A 19,560-nucleotide genomic window follows, 5' to 3' on the forward strand; every position below is an offset into this window, starting at 1 on the left:
AGTACAGTTCAAGGTCTGTTTAGAGGATATTAAACCCAAGAAAGCGCCTCAAAGATTTGCACACATTTTCACGATTCTTCAAAAATAGCAGATCTACAAGCTCATGGCACGGCACTCGGTGCCGCGCCATGAGCTTGTATATCTGCTATTTTTCCATTTTCCATTGGGGTCCTTGATGTGGAGAACATGAGCATCCTTTCACTTTCTTCCACTGGAGGTGGGGTGCTTCTCTGTACTTCCTCACCACAGGGGGCGCTGGCATGGAAAATGACATAGGGCGTCATTAACGTGGGCGTGGCCAGACGTTGATGTCAGGAAGTCCGCCGTCAGATTAGACAGCTCCAGACTAGTGTACAAAATACTGTCACCAAATGGACTCCTTTGTTTAATTAACACTTTATACAATAATACAATAAGCACTTGTGTTATGTGTATTGTGTTGTTAGATTGTAAACAGCTCTCTGGATAAAGACCACATTGTAAAAAAGTTGTTTGTCTTTCTATTTAAGGGAAACAGCTATTACAGATATCTAATCTTCAATGCACAATATTGACTTTCTCATCAATTAATATTCACATTCAGATATTCTGTTCAATTGATTGATTGATTGATTGATGGGGGGCGCGTCAAATGGCACAAAAATAACAAAGGCAGAGCAAAAACAACAACAGGACCCCCCTTTCTTGGAGAGAAAAAATCTAATTAAAAGACCAAAGGAAAAAAAGGCTATGCAAAAGCTTTGTTGAAAAGGCATGCGCCTTAACCGCTAGGCCATCGCTAAGCATCGCACAAAAGCATCCAAAAATAGCCGCGCCGTGTTTCAAGCTTGTAGATCTTCCATTTTTTTGCCATTGTTGAATTTGAATCCTGAAAAGTAACCAGTTTTGAGACATAAGAGGTTTACAGCTGAACAGAGACAAGATACGAAGTTACAATCTGTGTCATCCTGCAACACAATGTCCATTTTGGATTGGATTGGATTTCTTTTTTTTTTTTTACATGTTGGGAACTGGGACTTAACCCATTAAGACCGGGAACACATACTGTGTCATTTCTTTTTTTGCTATAACCATCATTTTGTACTAAAAAAAACATGCTTGTAGATCTGCTATGTTTGAAAACTCTTGAACATTTGTGCAAATCTTTGAATACATTTTTAAACAACATTTTTAACTTTTAAATCGCTGCTTCTGGGGGTCCCTGGAACAAAAATATTTTACAAAATGTTTGCTTAAAAATATATATATTCAAAGGTTTGCACACATTTTCACGATTTTTCAAAAAATAGCAGATCTACAAGCCGAGTGCCGCGCTATGAGCTTGTAGATCTGCTATTTTTGAATAGCCAAAGAAATAAAAAAAATTGACACAGATGTGTTCCCGGTCTAAATGGGTTAATAATAATATTCATCTTCCGATCTAGTCTCAGGACGGGCTCCTCTTGATTTAATAACCGTCTTTGCATGTTTTTTTTTGAATCCCAGGGAAACACAGCTAATTAACCTTATTATCTACATGGGCCTAAACATCTCCCCCATCAATAAAAACCACTTGCTTTCCTGTTCGACAATTAGCCGCTAAAGAGCCATTACTGCTGCTGCTGCTACAGAGCGGATGGGAGATTAGATTGTACAACCCCCACACACACACACACACACACACACACACACACACACACACACACACACACACACACACACACACACACACACACACACACACACACACACACACACACACACACACACTGCTGCTGTGTCTCTCTTTTTAACCCATCCAATCCGGGAACGCATCTCTGTCATTTAGATGTCTTTGGGCTATTCAAAAATAGCAGATCTACAAGCTCATAGCGCGGCACCGAGTGCCGCGCTATGAGCTTGTAGGTCTGCTATTTTTGAAAAAAATCATCTGTTCACATCTTGAAATATATATATATTTTTGAAAGCGAACATTTGTAACTCAAATCTTCTGCTTCTGGGGAGTCCCTGGAAGAAAATATTTTGAGATGGGGGTCCGCGGCCAAATACATATCCAAAAATGTATTCTAAATCCTAACAGTGTGTTGCTATATCAGTGGTGCGCCAACTTTTTCATGTCAAAGACCACCCAAAATGATATGTATTTGGTCGCGGACCCCCCATGGACCCCCCAGAAGCAAAGATTTGTAAGCAATATTCAAAGATCTGCACAAATTTTCACGATAAAAAAATAAATAATTTTTGAATAGCCACAAGTATAAAATAATGGTTATGGCTACAATCTAAAGTGACACAGATGTGTATCCCGGATTGAGCGGGTTAAAGGTTTTTATGAAGTTACTATTGCATGGACAGTAGTCCCCTGGGAGCTGTTCTATTTACAGAGGGTCTTTAATTCAGAGCAGAGTCAGACCATGTCCAAAAAACTCCCTTTATTCATTATCCCAGAAATGACGCGAGATCCACCAGCAGCCTTATTTGCGTCGGATCCACTGGCTTTTTCCCTCCTTTTTCTCTTTTTATTGGTCAGTCATTACCAATGAGACATATTTTAACAATAGACGGATAGCTGGTAGTCAAAACCACGGAACGGCGGAGCTCCAATGATCTTGAACTCAACTGCCAAAAGCAAAAGCAAAGCAAAGTCGTTCAAAAACCATCATATTTCCTGGCCCGTAAAAGTCTGTACAATAGATTTCTTTGTGATTTTTTCACATTTTGCACTACGAAAACCCTGTGAGCATCATTTGACTCTCACGGTGTAAAAAAAATGAAACCGTCGATTTGAAGTCTCGGGGGTTAACCCATTAAGACCGGGAACGCATCTGTGTCATTTTAAGATTTCTTTGGCTATTAAAAAAATAGCAGATATACAAGCTCATAGTGCGGCACCGAGTGCCGCGCTATGAGCTTGTAGATCTGCTATTTTTGAAAAATCGTGAAAATGTGTGCAAACCTTTGAATATATATATATATTTTTTTTTAAAGCGAACATTTGTAACTGTCAAACGTCTCAACAAATGTCTTCTTTTTTTCTGATAAAAACTATTGTTGCTATATCAGCGGTGCTCAAACTTCTTCTTGTCAAGGACCACCCAAAATTATGTTTTTTGGCCACCGATCCCCATCAAAATATGTTGTTCCAGGGACCCCCCAGAACCAAAGATTTGAGTTAAAAATCACACCCAGTGTGAAGAGAGTGGTGCCTTTGATGAGTGAATTAGTGCAACTGGTTGCATCCTTGTGTTGCAATCAGCTGCAACTGTTTAGGCCGTGCTCAAACATACGGACGGACAGACACACACACACACACACACACACAAAGATTTGCACAAAATGTTCCAAGATTAAAAAAAAAAATAGCGCTATGAGCTTTTAGATCTGCTATTTTTGAATAGCCCAAAGTATAAAAATAATGGTTATAGACACAGATGCGTTCCCGGTCTTAATGGGTTAAAAATGGATGCTGAGGATTGTAGCAGCGGTTGGTCGTCGTGGGTTACCTCATGGGTTTCCTTTTCTATAGATTAGTAATCAAGCCAGCCGCTCCTATCGGGCCTGTGGATCAGCTCGGGCGTAAACAGATCCACGTGTTGGCGGCCCCCCGTTTGACTGACAGCCTGTCACTTCCTCTTTGCGGACGGCGCTGCGTCGGCTCTGATAGGATCTGCTCAGAGTTTTTGCCCCGCTCGCCCCCTCTTTGATCCAGATGGGATATATATACGGCACGCTGCGGCACGGCACGGCCCCCATATAGGCCTCTTGATCTGATACTAGACGCTTGTGGGCCAATGGCAGCACACATAGCAATATATATTATGGACCGACCGCAGGGGACTGGAACCCAGAGAGAGAGAGAGAGAGAGAGAGAGAGAGGGAGAGAGAGAGAGAGAAAGAGAGAGACAGAGAGAGAGAGAGACAGACAGACAGACAGACAGACAGACAGAGGGAGAATGTGTGTGTGTGTGTGTGTGTGTGTGTGTGTGTGTGTGTGTGTGTGTGTGTGTGTGTGGTAAATGGTGCATTTTATGTAGCGCCTTTATCCAAGGCGCTTTACAATGATTGTGCATTACATTCACACACACACATTCATACACCGACAGCAGAGGGAGGGAGGGAGGGAGAGAGTGAGAGAGAGAGAGAGAGAGAGAGAGAGAGAGAGAGAGAGAGAGAGAGAGAGAGAGAGAGAGAGAGAGAGAGAGAGAGAGAGAGAGAGAGAGAGAGAGAGAGAGAGAGAGAGAGAGAGAGAGAGAGAGAGAGAGAGGATACTGTAGTATACGGCAGTAGGTGCTGTAGTCAGGGGTCAGGGGTCAGGGCGGCGCTGCCAGTCATGGTTGTGACATCAGAGCCACAGGGCTGGCAGACAGGGTTCCCACGGTCATGACAATTCCTGGAAACATTTAGAAAATTCCAGGCCTGGAAAAAGTTTAGGAATTAATCAGATGTTTTGGAAAATGTTTGGATAGAATTTGCATAGTTTTTGGGCTATTGATTTTGTTCATTTAAAAACATGTCCCAAAAACATGTCTAGCATTACGTGGAATGTAATGCCTAATGTACTGTATACAGGACGTCACAAAAAAAACGATAGATCTACAAGCTAATAACACTTATTGCACTGTGATGATACGTTGTTAGCTTGTAGATCTGTTTTGTCACGTGACTCCTTTGCTGTCTGTCTTGGTGCATTGATAGCACACATCTGTGTCATTTTAGATTTCTTTGGGCTATTCAAAAATAGCAGATATAAGCTCATAGCGCAGCACCGAGTGCCGCGCTATGAGCTTGTAGATCTTCTATTTTTTGGGGAAAATCGTGATTTATTTTGCAAATCTTTGAATATATTTATATTTTTAAAGCAAACATTTGTAACTCAAATGGGGGGGTCCATGGAACAAAATATTTTGAGATGGGGGTCGCCAAATACATATAATTTGCAGGTCCTTGACATGAAAAAAGTTTGAGAACCACTTATAGCAACATAAGTGTTTTCCAAAAAAAACTGTTAGGATTTAGAAGACATTTGTAGTATTCCCAGAAGCAAAGATTTGAGTAAAAAATGTTTGCTTTAAAAAAAAAATATATATATATATATATATATTCAAAGATTTGCACACATTTTCACGATTTCTCAAAACAAAATAGCCCAAAGAAATCTATAAAATGACACAGATGCGTTCCCAGTCTTAATGGGTTAAGTTTTTCATTCTCTGAGTTAGTCCTTCATATGTTTATTTTATACGTGCATGCAGGTCTGAGAATAATATCTAAGTTTGGTTCCCTATAATGTCTGCAACCATTTGTTCACTCTCAGAGTTACCTGAAGCATCCTGATTGGACAGTATGTGGGTGCTATAACGGTACTGATGGTGTGTTTACCCCACAGGTGAACGTCCCTACCAGTGTCCCTACTGTGACAAGGCCTTCAGCAAGAACGACGGACTGAAGATGCACATCCGCACTCACACTCGCGTAAGTCCTCACACTCACACACACGCACGCACGCACGCACGCACGCACGCACGCACGCACGCACGCACGCACACACACACACACACACACACAGGGATAAAAAGCTTGACATACAGTAAAGCATAGTAATTTGTTGGATAATGGATTATTTCCTTTATGTGAATATATTTGTAATTAGCTAGTAAAATGATACAGTGGCTTTGTGCAGTAATTGGAATGGTGCTTCATTCAACGTGGTGGCAGTTGTTTTCTTTGTCCTGTAGCGTCTTTAATTTAGTTATATGTGTTTAATCATAGGGCCCCATGCATGATCACATTTTCCCGGTGATCCCCTCAAATTGAATTAGATTTTCTCCAAATTTAGATACATCATGAGGTCTTTGAAATCTCGTCTCGCGACACTTCCGCCCGCCATTGGTCCGGACAGAAGGCGGAAGTATCGCGAGACGAGATTTCAAACGTGATTCCGGTCAAATTATATTTCTAAACAGTAATGGCGGCACCCATGTAGCTACTGTTTTAGGGGGGGGAAAATCACTGAAAATCACGGCACCCTGTCTTTAAGTAGTTTTTGTCATGATTCCACGGTGAGAGTTATCCTATTCCTATGCCTCTGTGGAAATGATTTGTTATTTCCCTCTGCCACGTTTGATGAAAAAAAGAAAAAGAAAAATGCAAGCTCACAGTTTGTGAGTTTGCATGTGTGTGTTCTCATTGCGTCATGTGCGTTTTGTGCACGCCTGCCTGCACGAGTGTTTGTTAGAGAGCCAGTTAACAGTTGTGTGCACGTAAGCGTTTTATGGGAGTGTGTTATGTTCAGGGGTGGAAAGTAACCAAGTACATTTACTCAAGGACTGTACTTGAGTACAATTTTGAGGCACTTTTACTTAACTTGAGTTTTTTTACACGTTTGAATGCTTTATACTTCTACTCCACCACATCTCAGAGGCAAATATTGTACTTCTTAGCGACAATATTTTGATGCCAATACTTTTTGTATTCTTACTCAAGTAACATTTTAACCCATTAAAAAACGGGAACGCATCTGTGTAACCACTTAAACCATTATTTTATAGTTTGGCTATTCAAAAATAGCAGATCTACAAGCTCATAGTGTGGCACCGAGTGCCGCCCTATGAGCTTGTAGATCTGCTATTTTTGACAAATCGCGAACATTTTTGCAAATCTTTGAATATACATCATTTGAAAGCAAACATTTTTAACTCAAATCTTTGCTTTCCGGGGTCCTTGGAACAACATATTTTCAGATGGGGGTCTGCGTCTACATACATGTAATTTTTTTGGAGGTCCTTGACATGAAAAACGTTTGACAACCACTGATATTATTATAGCAACATACGTTTTTCAGAAAACTGTTAGGATTCAGAAGACTCTTTGTAGAATCGGAACCTCAGGCCTTAATGGCTTAACCCATTAAGACCTGGAGCGCATCTGTGTCACTTTAGATTTCTTTGGCTATTCAAAAATAGCAGATATACAAGCTTGTAGATCTGCTATTTTTGAAAAATCTTGATTTTTTAAAATGTATTTTTCTCCAAAAAACAGTTTAAGAATCGCCTCAGGCCTTAATGGCTTAAATACAGGCCTTACATCATATTGCTACTTTTACTTAAGTCTAAAAAGAATCTGAGTGCTTCTTCCACCAAGCGTTTATGTGGAGTGTGTTACGTAGCCGTAACAATCAGTGTGTGAGCGAGGCAGGGAGCCACGGTGGAGCAGTAAACCAGGCAGCTGAGCAGCTGGCCATTAGGAAATAGTTGTCCAACCACCAGAGACACTTTATTATGTTCTCTAGCACAAGATACATGAAGTGTCTGCAGGAGACACAGCAGCACACGTGCACTTTATGGATGTTACAGAGGGATGTGCAAAGCTACTGTGCACGTGTGAGTGTGCGTGTGCGTTTGCATGTGCGTGCGCGTGCGTGTGTGTGTGTGTGAGAGAGAGCGAATGAGAGACAGAGACAGAGACAGACAAAGAGAGAGAGAAAGAGAGAGAGAAGGAGACAGTAGGAATGATAGAGCCAGAGGTATAACGGTGACTTCACTATCTTCCATTACAACAGTCCTCTTTAAAGCTGCCATCTGGAACTTATTTGTAATATATAATAATCAATAAAAAAAACGTGATTTTAATCAATCGGTATGGTTCACTAGTGAATATGACAGAACTAGTGCAGTACATTTGCACTGCAGTGGTTGGAGGTGGTCTCTCCCTACTCTATATTTAAGAAATATGTATTTCATGCACGGAAATGATGAACAGATGACAGCTTCCTTTCTGGGCTTTCAGAAGGTGTATGGTTTAAAAAAAAAGAACAGATCTATAAGCGTTTATTCATTCTTTCTTTAGTCTTTATTCGGATCCCCATTAGCTTCCGCTGCCGTCTTCCTGGGGGTCCACATAAAACATCACAACATAAAACAACATACTCTATTCATACAAAAAACAGCTGACACTCATCAGTCTAAATCTAAGTTATATATTACGATTCCAATGATAATTAGATAATACCGGAACATAGGTTAAACATCATGTACAAAAACATATTGATCACTCGAATTGTGTGGTAGTGTTGATTTTGACAACACAACGTCATATTTTAGTCACCTGAAATGTTTCAGTCTAGATTTAGTGGACTAATTATCATAAGATTTTAGTCGACTAAATCTACAGTTGATTTAGTCGACTAAAATGTGTCTTGGCGGTGCCTTGATGGCGTCGTAATGGCTGATTTTACACTTGGTTGCATGCTGAAAATAGCGATCTACAAGCTCACAACGCGTCGCACTATGACGCGTTGTGAGCTTGTAGATCTAGTTTTTATTTGAAAGATGGTAGAAAATGTTTTAGTCTTCATAGCTTAGTTTTTATTTAGTTATTTAGTTTTTGTAAGAGAAGAAAGGTAGTCGACGAATATTTTAGACTTTTAGACTTTTTTTTCTTCACCATTGCGTCACTACCGAAACGAAAGTTTGTCACTACCGAAACGAAAGTTAAATCCGAAAAAATCACTAAGTGTGGAGGCCATAAAAAAAATCGTCCCCCCAAAAACCTGTTAGGAGTACGTTTCAGGCAATTTAGAGTTGATTGGTAGTACTTTGTAGTGACTTTTTTTTGGTCCCTAACATTCATCGAGCTCTGGACTTGACAATTGACAATGCATTAGGCGCTTAAAGTCAAATATTTCAAAAACTACAAATCATTTCAAAGTAAAACATCTCAAGGATGCATGTCCACAGTAAGGTGGATTTTTTGAACTGTGAATGGAGTTTCTAGGTGAAAGTGTTTTTTTGAGGTCCCGAAACCTTCCATCCGCCTCCATTATAAATCTCTGAACTTTTAAAGGAGTACAATTCGGTAGTGTCACTACCGAAACGGAAAAAAAATTACTAAGTCCAGAGCTCGATGAATGTTAGGGACCAAAAAAAAAGTCACAAAATAGTCACTACCAATCAACTTTAAATTGCCTGAAACGTACTCCTAACAGGTTTTTGGGGGAACAATTTTTTTTTCGTTTCGGTAGTGTCACTACCGAAACGGAAAAAAAATTACTAAGTCCAGAGCTCGATGAATGTTAGGGACCAAAAAAAAAGTCACAAAAAAGTCACTACCAATCAACTTTAAATTGCCTGAAACGTACTCCTAACAGGGTTTTGGGGGAACAATTTCTTTTTTCGTTTCGGTAGTGTCACTACCGAAACGGAAAAAAAATGACTAAGTCCAGAGCTCGATGAATGTTAGGGACCAAAAAAAAAGTCACAAAAAAGTCACTACCAATCAACTTTAAATTGCTGAAACGTACTCCTAACAGGTTTTTGGGGGAACATTTTTTTTTCGTTTCCGTAGTGTCACTACCGAAACGGAAAAAAATGTACTAAGTCCAGAGCTCGATGAATGTTAGGGACCAAAAAAAAAGTCACAAAAAAGTCACTACCAATCAACTTTAAATTGCCTGAAACGTACTCCTAACAGGTTTTTGGGGGAACATTTTTTTTTCTGTTTTCGTCACTCGTCACTTTTCGTCACTACCGAAACGGAAAAACAAATTCACAAAAAAGTCACTACCAATCAACTTTAAATTGCCTGAAACGTACTCCTAACAGGTTTTTGGGGGAACAATTTTTTTCTGTTTTCGTCACTCGTCACTTTTCGTCACTACCGAAACGGAAAAACAAATTCACAAAAAAATCACTACCAATCAGCTTTAAATTGCCTGAAACGTGCTCCTAACAGATTTTTGGGGGAACAATTTTTTTTCTGTTTTCGTCACTCGTCACTTTTCGTCACTACCGAAACGGAAAAGAAAAAATCACAAAAAAATCACTACCAATCAGCTTTAAATTGCCTGAAACGTGCTCCTAACAGGTTTTTGGGCGAACAATTTTTTTCTGTTTTCGTCACTCGTCACTTTTCGTCACTACCGAAACGAAAAAAAAAAATTCACAAAAAAATCACTACCAATCAGCTCTAAATTGCCTGAAACGTGCTCCTAACAGGTTTTTGGGGGAACAATTTCTTTTCTGTTTTCGTCACTCGTCACTTTTCGTCACTACCGAAACGGAAAATAAAATTCACAAAAAAATCACTACCAATCAGCTTTAAATTGCCTGAAACGTGCTCCTAACAGGTTTTTGGGGGAACAATTTTTTTTCTGTTTTCGTCAGTCGTCACTTTTCGTCACTACCGAAACGGGGAAAAAAAAATCACAAAACAATCACTACCAATCAGCTTTAAATTGCCTGAAACGTGCTCCTAACAGGTTTTTGGGGGAACAATTTTTTTTCTGTTTTCGTTACTCGTCACTTTTCGTCACTACCGAAACGGAAAAAAAAATTCACAAAAAAATCACTACCAATCAGCTTTAAATTGCCTGAAACGTGCTCCTAACAGGTTTTTGGGGGAACAATTTTTTTTCTGTTTTCGTCAGTCGTCACTTTTCGTCACTACCGAAACGGGGAAAAAAAATCACAAAAAAATCACTACCAATCAGCTTTAAATTGCCTGAAACGTGCTCCTAACAGGTTTTTGGGGGAACAATTTTTTTTTCTGTTTTCGTCACTCGTCACTTTTCGTCACTACCGAAACGGGAAAAAAAAATCACAAAACAATCACTACCAATCAGCTTTAAATTGCCTGAAACGTGCTCCTAACAGGTTTTTGGGGGAACAATTTTTTTTCTGTTTTCGTTACTCGTCACTTTTCGTCACTACCGAAACGGAAAAAAAAATTCACAAAAAAATCACTACCAATCAGCTTTAAATTGCCTGAAACGTGCTCCTAACAGGTTTTTGGGGGAACAATTTTTTTTCTGTTTTCGTCACTCGTCACTTTTCGTCACTACCGAAACGGAAAAAAAAAATCACAACCAATCAGCCTTAAATTTCCTGAAACGTGTTCCTAACAGGTTTTTGGGGGAACATTTTTTTTTCTGTTTTCGTCACTCGTCACTTTTCGTCACTACCGAAACGGAAAAAAAAATTCACAAAAAAATCACTACCAATCAGCTTTAAATTGCCTGAAACGTGCTCCTAACAGGTTTTTGGGGGAACAATTTTTTTTCTGTTTTCGTCACTCGTCACTTTTCGTCACTACCGAAACGGGGAAAAAAAATTACAAAAAAATCACTACCAATCAGCTTTAAATTGTCTGAAACGTGCTCCTAACAGGTTTTTGGGGGAACAATTTTTTTTCTGTTTTCGTCACTCGTCACTTTTCGTCACTACCGAAACGGGGGAAAAAAATCACAAAAAAATCACTACCAATCAGCTTTAAATTGCCTGAAACGTGCTCCTAACAGGTTTTTGGGGGAACTATTTTTTTTTCTGTTTTCGTCACTCGTCACTTTTCGTCACTACCGAAACGGGAAAAAAAATTCACAAAACAATCACTACCAATCAGCTTTAAATTGCCTGAAACGTGCTCCTAACAGGTTTTTGGGGGAACAATTTTTTTTCTGTTTTCGTTACTCGTCACTTTTCGTCACTACCGAAACGGAAAAAAAAAATCACAAAAAAATCACTACCAATCAGCTTTAAATTGCCTGAAACGTGTTCCTAACAGGTTTTTGGGGGAACAATTGTTTTTCTGTTTTCGTCACTCGTCACTTTTCGTCACTACCGAAACGGAAAAAAAAATTCACAAAAAAATCACTACCAATCAGCTTTAAATTGTCTGAAACGTGCTCCTAACAGGTTTTTGGGGGAACAATTTTTTTTCTGTTTTCGTCACTCGTCACTTTTCGTCACTACCCAAACGGAAAAAAAAATTCACAAAAAAATCACTACCAATCAGCTTTAAATTGCCTGAAACGTGCTCCTAACAGGTTTTTGGGGGAACAATTTGTGTTCTGTTTTCGTCACTCGTCACTTTTCGTCACTACCGAAACGGAAAAAAAAAATCACAACCAATCAGCTTTAAATTTCCTGAAACTGCTCCTAACAGGTTTTTGGGGGAACATTTTTTTTTCTGTTTTCGTCACTCGTCACTTTTCGTCACTACCGAAACGGGGAAAAAAAATCACAAAAAAATCACTACCAATCAGCTTTAAATTGCCTGAAACGTGCTCCTAACAGGTTTTTGGGGGAACAATTTTTTTTCTGTTTTCGTCACTCGTCACTTTTCGTCACTACCGAAACGGAAAAAAAAAATCACAAAAAAATCACTACCAATCAGCTTTAAATTGCCTGAAACGTGCTCCTAACAGGTTTTTGGGGGAACAATTTTTTTTCTGTTTTCGTCACTCGTCACTAGTCGTCACTACCGAAACGGAAAGAAAAATTCACAAAAAAATCACTACCAATCAGCTTTAAATTGCCTGAAACGTGCTCCTAACAGGTTTTTGGGGGAACAATTTTTTTTCTGTTTTCGTCACTCGTCACTTTTCGTCACTACCGAAACGGAAAAGAAAAAATCACAAATAAATCACTACCAATCAGCTTTAAATTGCCCGAAACGTGCTCCTAACAGGTTTTTGGGGGAACATTTTTTTTTCTGTTTTCGTCACTCGTCACTTTTCGTCACTACCGAAACGGAAAAAAAAAATCACTACCAATCAGCTTTAAATTGCCCGAAACGTGCTCCTAAAAGGTTTTTGGGGGAACAATTTTTTTTCTGTTTTCGTCACTCGTCACTTTTCGTCACTACCGAAACGGAAAAAAAAAATCACAAAAAAATCACTACCAATCAGCTTTAAATTGCCTGAAACGTGCTCCTAACAGGTTTTTGGGGGAACATTTTTTTTTCTGTTTTCGTCACTCGTCACTTTTCGTCACTACCGAAACGGAAAAAAAATTCACAAAAAAATCACTACCAATCAGCTTTAAATTGCCCGAAACGTGCTCCTAAAAGGTTTTTGGGGGAACAATTTTTTTTTCTGTTTTCGTCACTCGTCACTTTTCGTCACTACCGAAACGAGAAAAAAAAATCACAAGAAAATCACTACCAATCAGCTTTAAATTGCCTGAAACGTGCTCCTAACAGGTTTTTGGGGGAAACATTTTTTTTTCTGTCTTCGTCACTCGTCACTAGTCGTCACTACCGAAACGGAAAGAAAAATTCACAAAAAAATCACTACCAATCAGCTTTAAATTGCCTGAAACGTGCTCCTAACAGGTTTTTGGGGGAACATTTTTTTTTCTGTTTTCGTCACTCGTCACTAGTCGTCACTACCGAAACGGAAAGAAAAATTCACAAAAAAATCACTACCAATCAGCTTTAAATTGCCTGAAACGTGCTCCTAACAGGTTTTTGGGGGAACAATTTTTTTCTGTTTTCGTCACTCGTCACTCGTCACTTTTCGTCACTACCCAAACGGAAAAGAAAATTCACAAAAAAATCACTACCAATCAGCTTTAAATTGCCTGAAACGTGCTCCTAACAGGTTTTTGGGGGAACAATTTGTGTTCTGTTTTCGTCACTCGTCACTTTTCGTCACTACCGAAACGGGGAAAAAAAATCACAACCAATCAGCTTTAAATTGCCTGAAACGTGTTCCTAACAGGTTTTTGGGGGAACATTTTTTTTTCTGTTTTCGTCACTCGTCACTTTTCGTCACTACCGAAACGGGAAAAAAAAATCACAAAAAAATCACTACCAATCAGCTTTAAATTGCCTGAAACGTGCTCCTAACAGGTTTTTGGGGGAACAATTTTTTTTCTGTTTTCGTCACTCGTCACTTTTCGTCACTACCGAAACGGAAAAAAAAAATCACAAAAAAATCACTACCAATCAGCTTTAAATTGCTTGAAACGTGCTCCTAAAAGGTTTTTGGGGAACAATTTTTTTTTCTGTTTTCGTCACTCGTCACTTTTCGTCACTACCGAAACGGAAAAAAGAATTCACAAAAAAATCACTACCAATCAGCTTTAAATTGCCCGAAACGTGCTCCTAACAGGTTTTTGGGGGAAACATTTTTTTTTCTGTCTTCGTCACTCGTCACTTTTCGTCACTACCGAAACGGAAAAGAAAAAATCACAAAAAAATCACTACCAATCAGCTTTAAATTGCCTGAAACGTGCTCCTAACAGGTTTTTGGGGGAAAAATTTTTTTTCTGTTTTCGTCACTCGTCACTTTTCGTCACTACCGAAACGGAAAAAAAAAATCACAAAAAAATCACTACCAATCAGCTTTAAATTGTCTGAAACGTGCTCCTAACAGGTTTTTGGGGGAACAATTTTTTTTCTGTTTTCGTCACTCGTCACTTTTCGTCACTACCCAAACGGAAAAAAAAATTCACAAAAAAATCACTACCAATCAGCTTTAAATTGCCTGAAACGTGCTCCTAACAGGTTTTTGGGGGAACAATTTGTGTTCTGTTTTCGTCACTCGTCACTTTTCGTCACTACCGAAACGGAAAAAAAAAATCACAACCAATCAGCTTTAAATTTCCTGAAACTGCTCCTAACAGGTTTTTGGGGGAACATTTTTTTTTCTGTTTTCGTCACTCGTCACTTTTCGTCACTACCGAAACGGGGAAAAAAAATCACAAAAAAATCACTACCAATCAGCTTTAAATTGCCTGAAACGTGCTCCTAACAGGTTTTTGGGGGAACAATTTTTTTTCTGTTTTCGTCACTCGTCACTTTTCGTCACTACCGAAACGGAAAAAAAAAATCACAAAAAAATCACTACCAATCAGCTTTAAATTGCCTGAAACGTGCTCCTAACAGGTTTTTGGGGGAACAATTTTTTTTCTGTTTTCGTCACTCGTCACTAGTCGTCACTACCGAAACGGAAAGAAAAATTCACAAAAAAATCACTACCAATCAGCTTTAAATTGCCTGAAACGTGCTCCTAACAGGTTTTTGGGGGAACAATTTTTTTTCTGTTTTCGTCACTCGTCACTTTTCGTCACTACCGAAACGGAAAAGAAAAAATCACAAATAAATCACTACCAATCAGCTTTAAATTGCCCGAAACGTGCTCCTAACAGGTTTTTGGGGGAACATTTTTTTTTCTGTTTTCGTCACTCGTCACTTTTCGTCACTACCGAAACGGAAAAAAAAAATCACTACCAATCAGCTTTAAATTGCCCGAAACGTGCTCCTAAAAGGTTTTTGGGGGAACAATTTTTTTTCTGTTTTCGTCACTCGTCACTTTTCGTCACTACCGAAACGGAAAAAAAAAATCACAAAAAAATCACTACCAATCAGCTTTAAATTGCCTGAAACGTGCTCCTAACAGGTTTTTGGGGGAACATTTTTTTTTCTGTTTTCGTCACTCGTCACTTTTCGTCACTACCGAAACGGAAAAAAAATTCACAAAAAAATCACTACCAATCAGCTTTAAATTGCCCGAAACGTGCTCCTAAAAGGTTTTTGGGGGAACAATTTTTTTTTCTGTTTTCGTCACTCGTCACTTTTCGTCACTACCGAAACGAGAAAAAAAAATCACAAGAAAATCACTACCAATCAGCTTTAAATTGCCTGAAACGTGCTCCTAACAGGTTTTTGGGGGAAACATTTTTTTTTCTGTCTTCGTCACTCGTCACTAGTCGTCACTACCGAAACGGAAAGAAAAATTCACAAAAAAATCACTACCAATCAGCTTTAAATTGCCTGAAACGTGCTCCTAACAGGTTTTTGGGGGAACATTTTTTTTTCTGTTTTCGTCACTCGTCACTAGTCGTCACTACCGAAACGGAAAGAAAAATTCACAAAAAAATCACTACCAATCAGCTTTAAATTGCCTGAAACGTGCTCCTAACAGGTTTTTGGGGGAACAATTTTTTTCTGTTTTCGTCACTCGTCACTCGTCACTTTTCGTCACTACCCAAACGGAAAAGAAAATTCACAAAAAAATCACTACCAATCAGCTTTAAATTGCCTGAAACGTGCTCCTAACAGGTTTTTGGGGGAACAATTTGTGTTCTGTTTTCGTCACTCGTCACTTTTCGTCACTACCGAAACGGGGAAAAAAAATCACAACCAATCAGCTTTAAATTGCCTGAAACGTGTTCCTAACAGGTTTTTGGGGGAACATTTTTTTTTCTGTTTTCGTCACTCGTCACTTTTCGTCACTACCGAAACGGGAAAAAAAAATCACAAAAAAATCACTACCAATCAGCTTTAAATTGCCTGAAACGTGCTCCTAACAGGTTTTTGGGGGAACAATTTTTTTTCTGTTTTCGTCACTCGTCACTTTTCGTCACTACCGAAACGGAAAAAAAAAATCACAAAAAAATCACTACCAATCAGCTTTAAATTGCTTGAAACGTGCTCCTAAAAGGTTTTTGGGGAACAATTTTTTTTTCTGTTTTCGTCACTCGTCACTTTTCGTCACTACCGAAACGGAAAAAAGAATTCACAAAAAAATCACTACCAATCAGCTTTAAATTGCCCGAAACGTGCTCCTAACAGGTTTTTGGGGGAAACATTTTTTTTTCTGTCTTCGTCACTCGTCACTTTTCGTCACTACCGAAACGGAAAAGAAAAAATCACAAAAAAATCACTACCAATCAGCTTTAAATTGCCTGAAACGTGCTCCTAACAGGTTTTTGGGGGAAAAATTTTTTTTCTGTTTTCGTCACTCGTCACTTTTCGTCACTACCGAAACGGAAAAAAAAAATCACAAAAAAATCACTACCAATCAGCTTTAAATTGTCTGAAACGTGCTCCTAACAGGTTTTTGGGGGAACAATTTTTTTTCTGTTTTCGTCACTCGTCACTTTTCGTCACTACCCAAACGGAAAAAAAAATTCACAAAAAAATCACTACCAATCAGCTTTAAATTGCCTGAAACGTGCTCCTAACAGGTTTTTGGGGGAACAATTTGTGTTCTGTTTTCGTCACTCGTCACTTTTCGTCACTACCGAAACGGAAAAAAGAATTCACAAAAAAATCACTACCAATCAGCTTTAAATTGCCTGAAACGTGCTCCTAACAGGTTTTTGGGGGAAACATTTTTTTTTCTGTCTTCGTCACTCGTCACTTTTCGTCACTACCGAAACGGAAAAGAAAAAATTCACAAAAAAATCACTACCAATCAGCTTTAAATTGCCTGAAACGTGCTCCTAACAGGTTTTTGGGGGGACATTTTTTTTTCTGTTTTCGTCACTCGTCACTAGTCGTCACTACCGAAACGGAAAGAAAAATTCACAAAAAAATCACTACCAATCAGCTTTAAATTGCCTGAAACGTGCTCCTAACAGGTTTTTGGGGGAACAATTTGTGTTCTGTTTTCGTCACTCGTCACTTTTCGTCACTACCGAAACGGAAAAAAGAATTCACAAAAAAATCACTACCAATCAGCTTTAAATTGCCTGAAACGTGCTCCTAACAGGTTTTTGGGGGAAACATTTTTTTTTCTGTCTTCGTCACTCGTCACTTTTCGTCACTACCCAAACGGAAAAGAAAAAATCACAAAAAAATCACTACCAATCAGCTTTAAATTGCCTGAAACGTGCTCCTAACAGGTTTTTGGGGGAACAATTTTTTTTCTGTTTTCGTCACTCGTCACTTTTCGTCACTACCGAAACGGAAAAAAGAATTCACAAAAAAATCACTACCAATCAGCTTTAAATTGCCTGAAACGTGCTCCTAACAGGTTTTTGGGGGAACCATTTTTTTTCTGTTTTCGTCACTCGTCACTTTTCGTCACTACCGAAACGGAAAAGAAAATTCACAAAAAAATCACTACCAATCAGCTTTAAATTGTCTGAAACGTGCTCCTAACAGGTTTTTGGGGGAACAATTTTTTTTCTGTTTTCGTCACTCGTCACTTTTCGTCACTACCCAAACGGAAAAAAAAATTCACAAAAACATCACTACCAATCAGCTTTAAATTGCCTGAAACGTGCTCCTAACAGGTTTTTGGGGGAACAATTTGTGTTCTGTTTTCGTCACTCGTCACTTTTCCTCACTACCGAAACGGAAAAAAGAATTCACAAAAAAATCACTACCAATCAGCTTTAAATTGCCTGAAACGTGCTCCTAACAGGTTTTTGGGGGAAACATTTTTTTTTCTGTCTTCGTCACTCGTCACTTTTCGTCACTACCGAAACGGAAAAGAAAAAATCACAAAAAAATCACTACCAATCAGCTTTAAATTGCCTGAAACGTGCTCCTAACAGGTTTTTGGGGGAACAATTTTTTTTCTGTTTTCGTCACTCGTCACTTTTCGTCACTACCGAAACGGAAAAAAAAATTCACAAAAAAATCACTACCAATCAGCTTTAAATTGTCTGAAACGTGCTCCTAACAGGTTTTTGGGGGAACAATTTTTTTTCTGTTTTCGTCACTTGTCACTTTTCGTCACTACCGAAACGGAAAAAAAAATTCACAAAAAAATCACTACCAATCAGCTTTAAATTGCCTGAAACGTGCTCCTAACAGGTTTTTGGGGGAACAATTTGTGTTCTGTTTTCGTCACTCGTCACTTTTCGTCACTACCCAAACGGAAAAAAAAATTCACAAAAAAATCACTACCAATCAGCTTTAAATTGCCTGAAACGTGCTCCTAACAGGTTTTTGGGGGAACAATTTGTGTTCTGTTTTCGTCACTCGTCACTTTTCGTCACTACCGAAACGGAAAAAAGAATTCACAAAAAAATCACTACCAATCAGCTTTAAATTGCCTGAAACGTGCTCCTAACAGGTTTTTGGGGGAAACATTTTTTTTTCTGTCTTTGTCACTCGTCATTTTTCGTCACTACCCAAACGGAAAAGAAAAAATCACAAAAAAATCACTACCAATCAGCTTTAAATTGCCTGAAACGTGCTCCTAACAGGTTTTTGGGGGAACCATTTTTTTTCTGTTTTCGTCACTCGTCACTTTTCGTCACTACCGAAACGGAAAAGAAAATTCACAAAAAAATCACTACCAATCAGCTTTAAATTGTCTGAAACGTGCTCCTAACAGGTTTTTGGGGGAACAATTTTTTTTCTGTTTTCGTCACTCGTCACTTTTCGTCACTACCCAAACGGAAAAAAAAAATCACAAAAACATCACTACCAATCAGCTTTAAATTGCCTGAAACGTGCTCCTAACAGGTTTTTGGGGGAACAATTTGTGTTCTGTTTTCGTCACTCGTCACTTTTCGTCACTACCGAAACGGAAAAAAGAATTCACAAAAAAATCACTACCAATCAGCTTTAAATTGCCTGAAACGTGCTCCTAACAGGTTTTTGGGGGAAACATTTTTTTTTCTGTCTTCGTCACTCGTCACTTTTCGTCACTACCGAAACGGAAAAGAAAAAATCACAAAAAAATCACTACCAATCAGCTTTAAATTGCCTGAAACGTGCTCCTAACAGGTTTTTGGGGGAACAATTTTTTTTCTGTTTTCGTCACTCGTCACTTTTCGTCACTACCGAAACGGAAAAAAAAATTCACAAAAAAAACACTACCAATCAGCTTTAAATTGTCTGAAACGTGCTCCTAACAGGTTTTTGGGGGAACAATTTTTTTTCTGTTTTCGTCACTCGTCACTTTTCGTCACTACCCAAACGGAAAAAAAAATTCACAAAAAAATCACTACCAATCAGCTTTAAATTGCCTGAAACGTGCTCCTAACAGGTTTTTGGGGGAACAATTTGTGTTCTGTTTTCGTCACTCGTCACTTTTCGTCACTACCCAAACGGAAAAAA

The 19,560-nt window shown here is 38.8% G+C and overlaps 1 protein-coding gene across 1 annotated transcript in view; it reads left to right on the top strand.

The window, feature by feature from the left end:
* prdm5 (PR domain containing 5) overlaps positions 1 to 19,560 on the top strand; it is a 101,226-nt gene that overhangs the window by 43,279 nt on the left and 38,387 nt on the right. The window contains 1 exon segment of the mRNA XM_084067124.1: positions 5,366 to 5,451. Within this exon segment, the coding sequence (XP_083923250.1) occupies positions 5,366 to 5,451 (86 nt within the window).

This window comes from Gymnoscopelus microlampas, assembly GCF_963454915.1.
Source record: "Gymnoscopelus microlampas genome assembly, chromosome: 9".
NCBI lineage: Eukaryota > Metazoa > Chordata > Actinopteri > Myctophiformes > Myctophidae > Gymnoscopelus > Gymnoscopelus microlampas.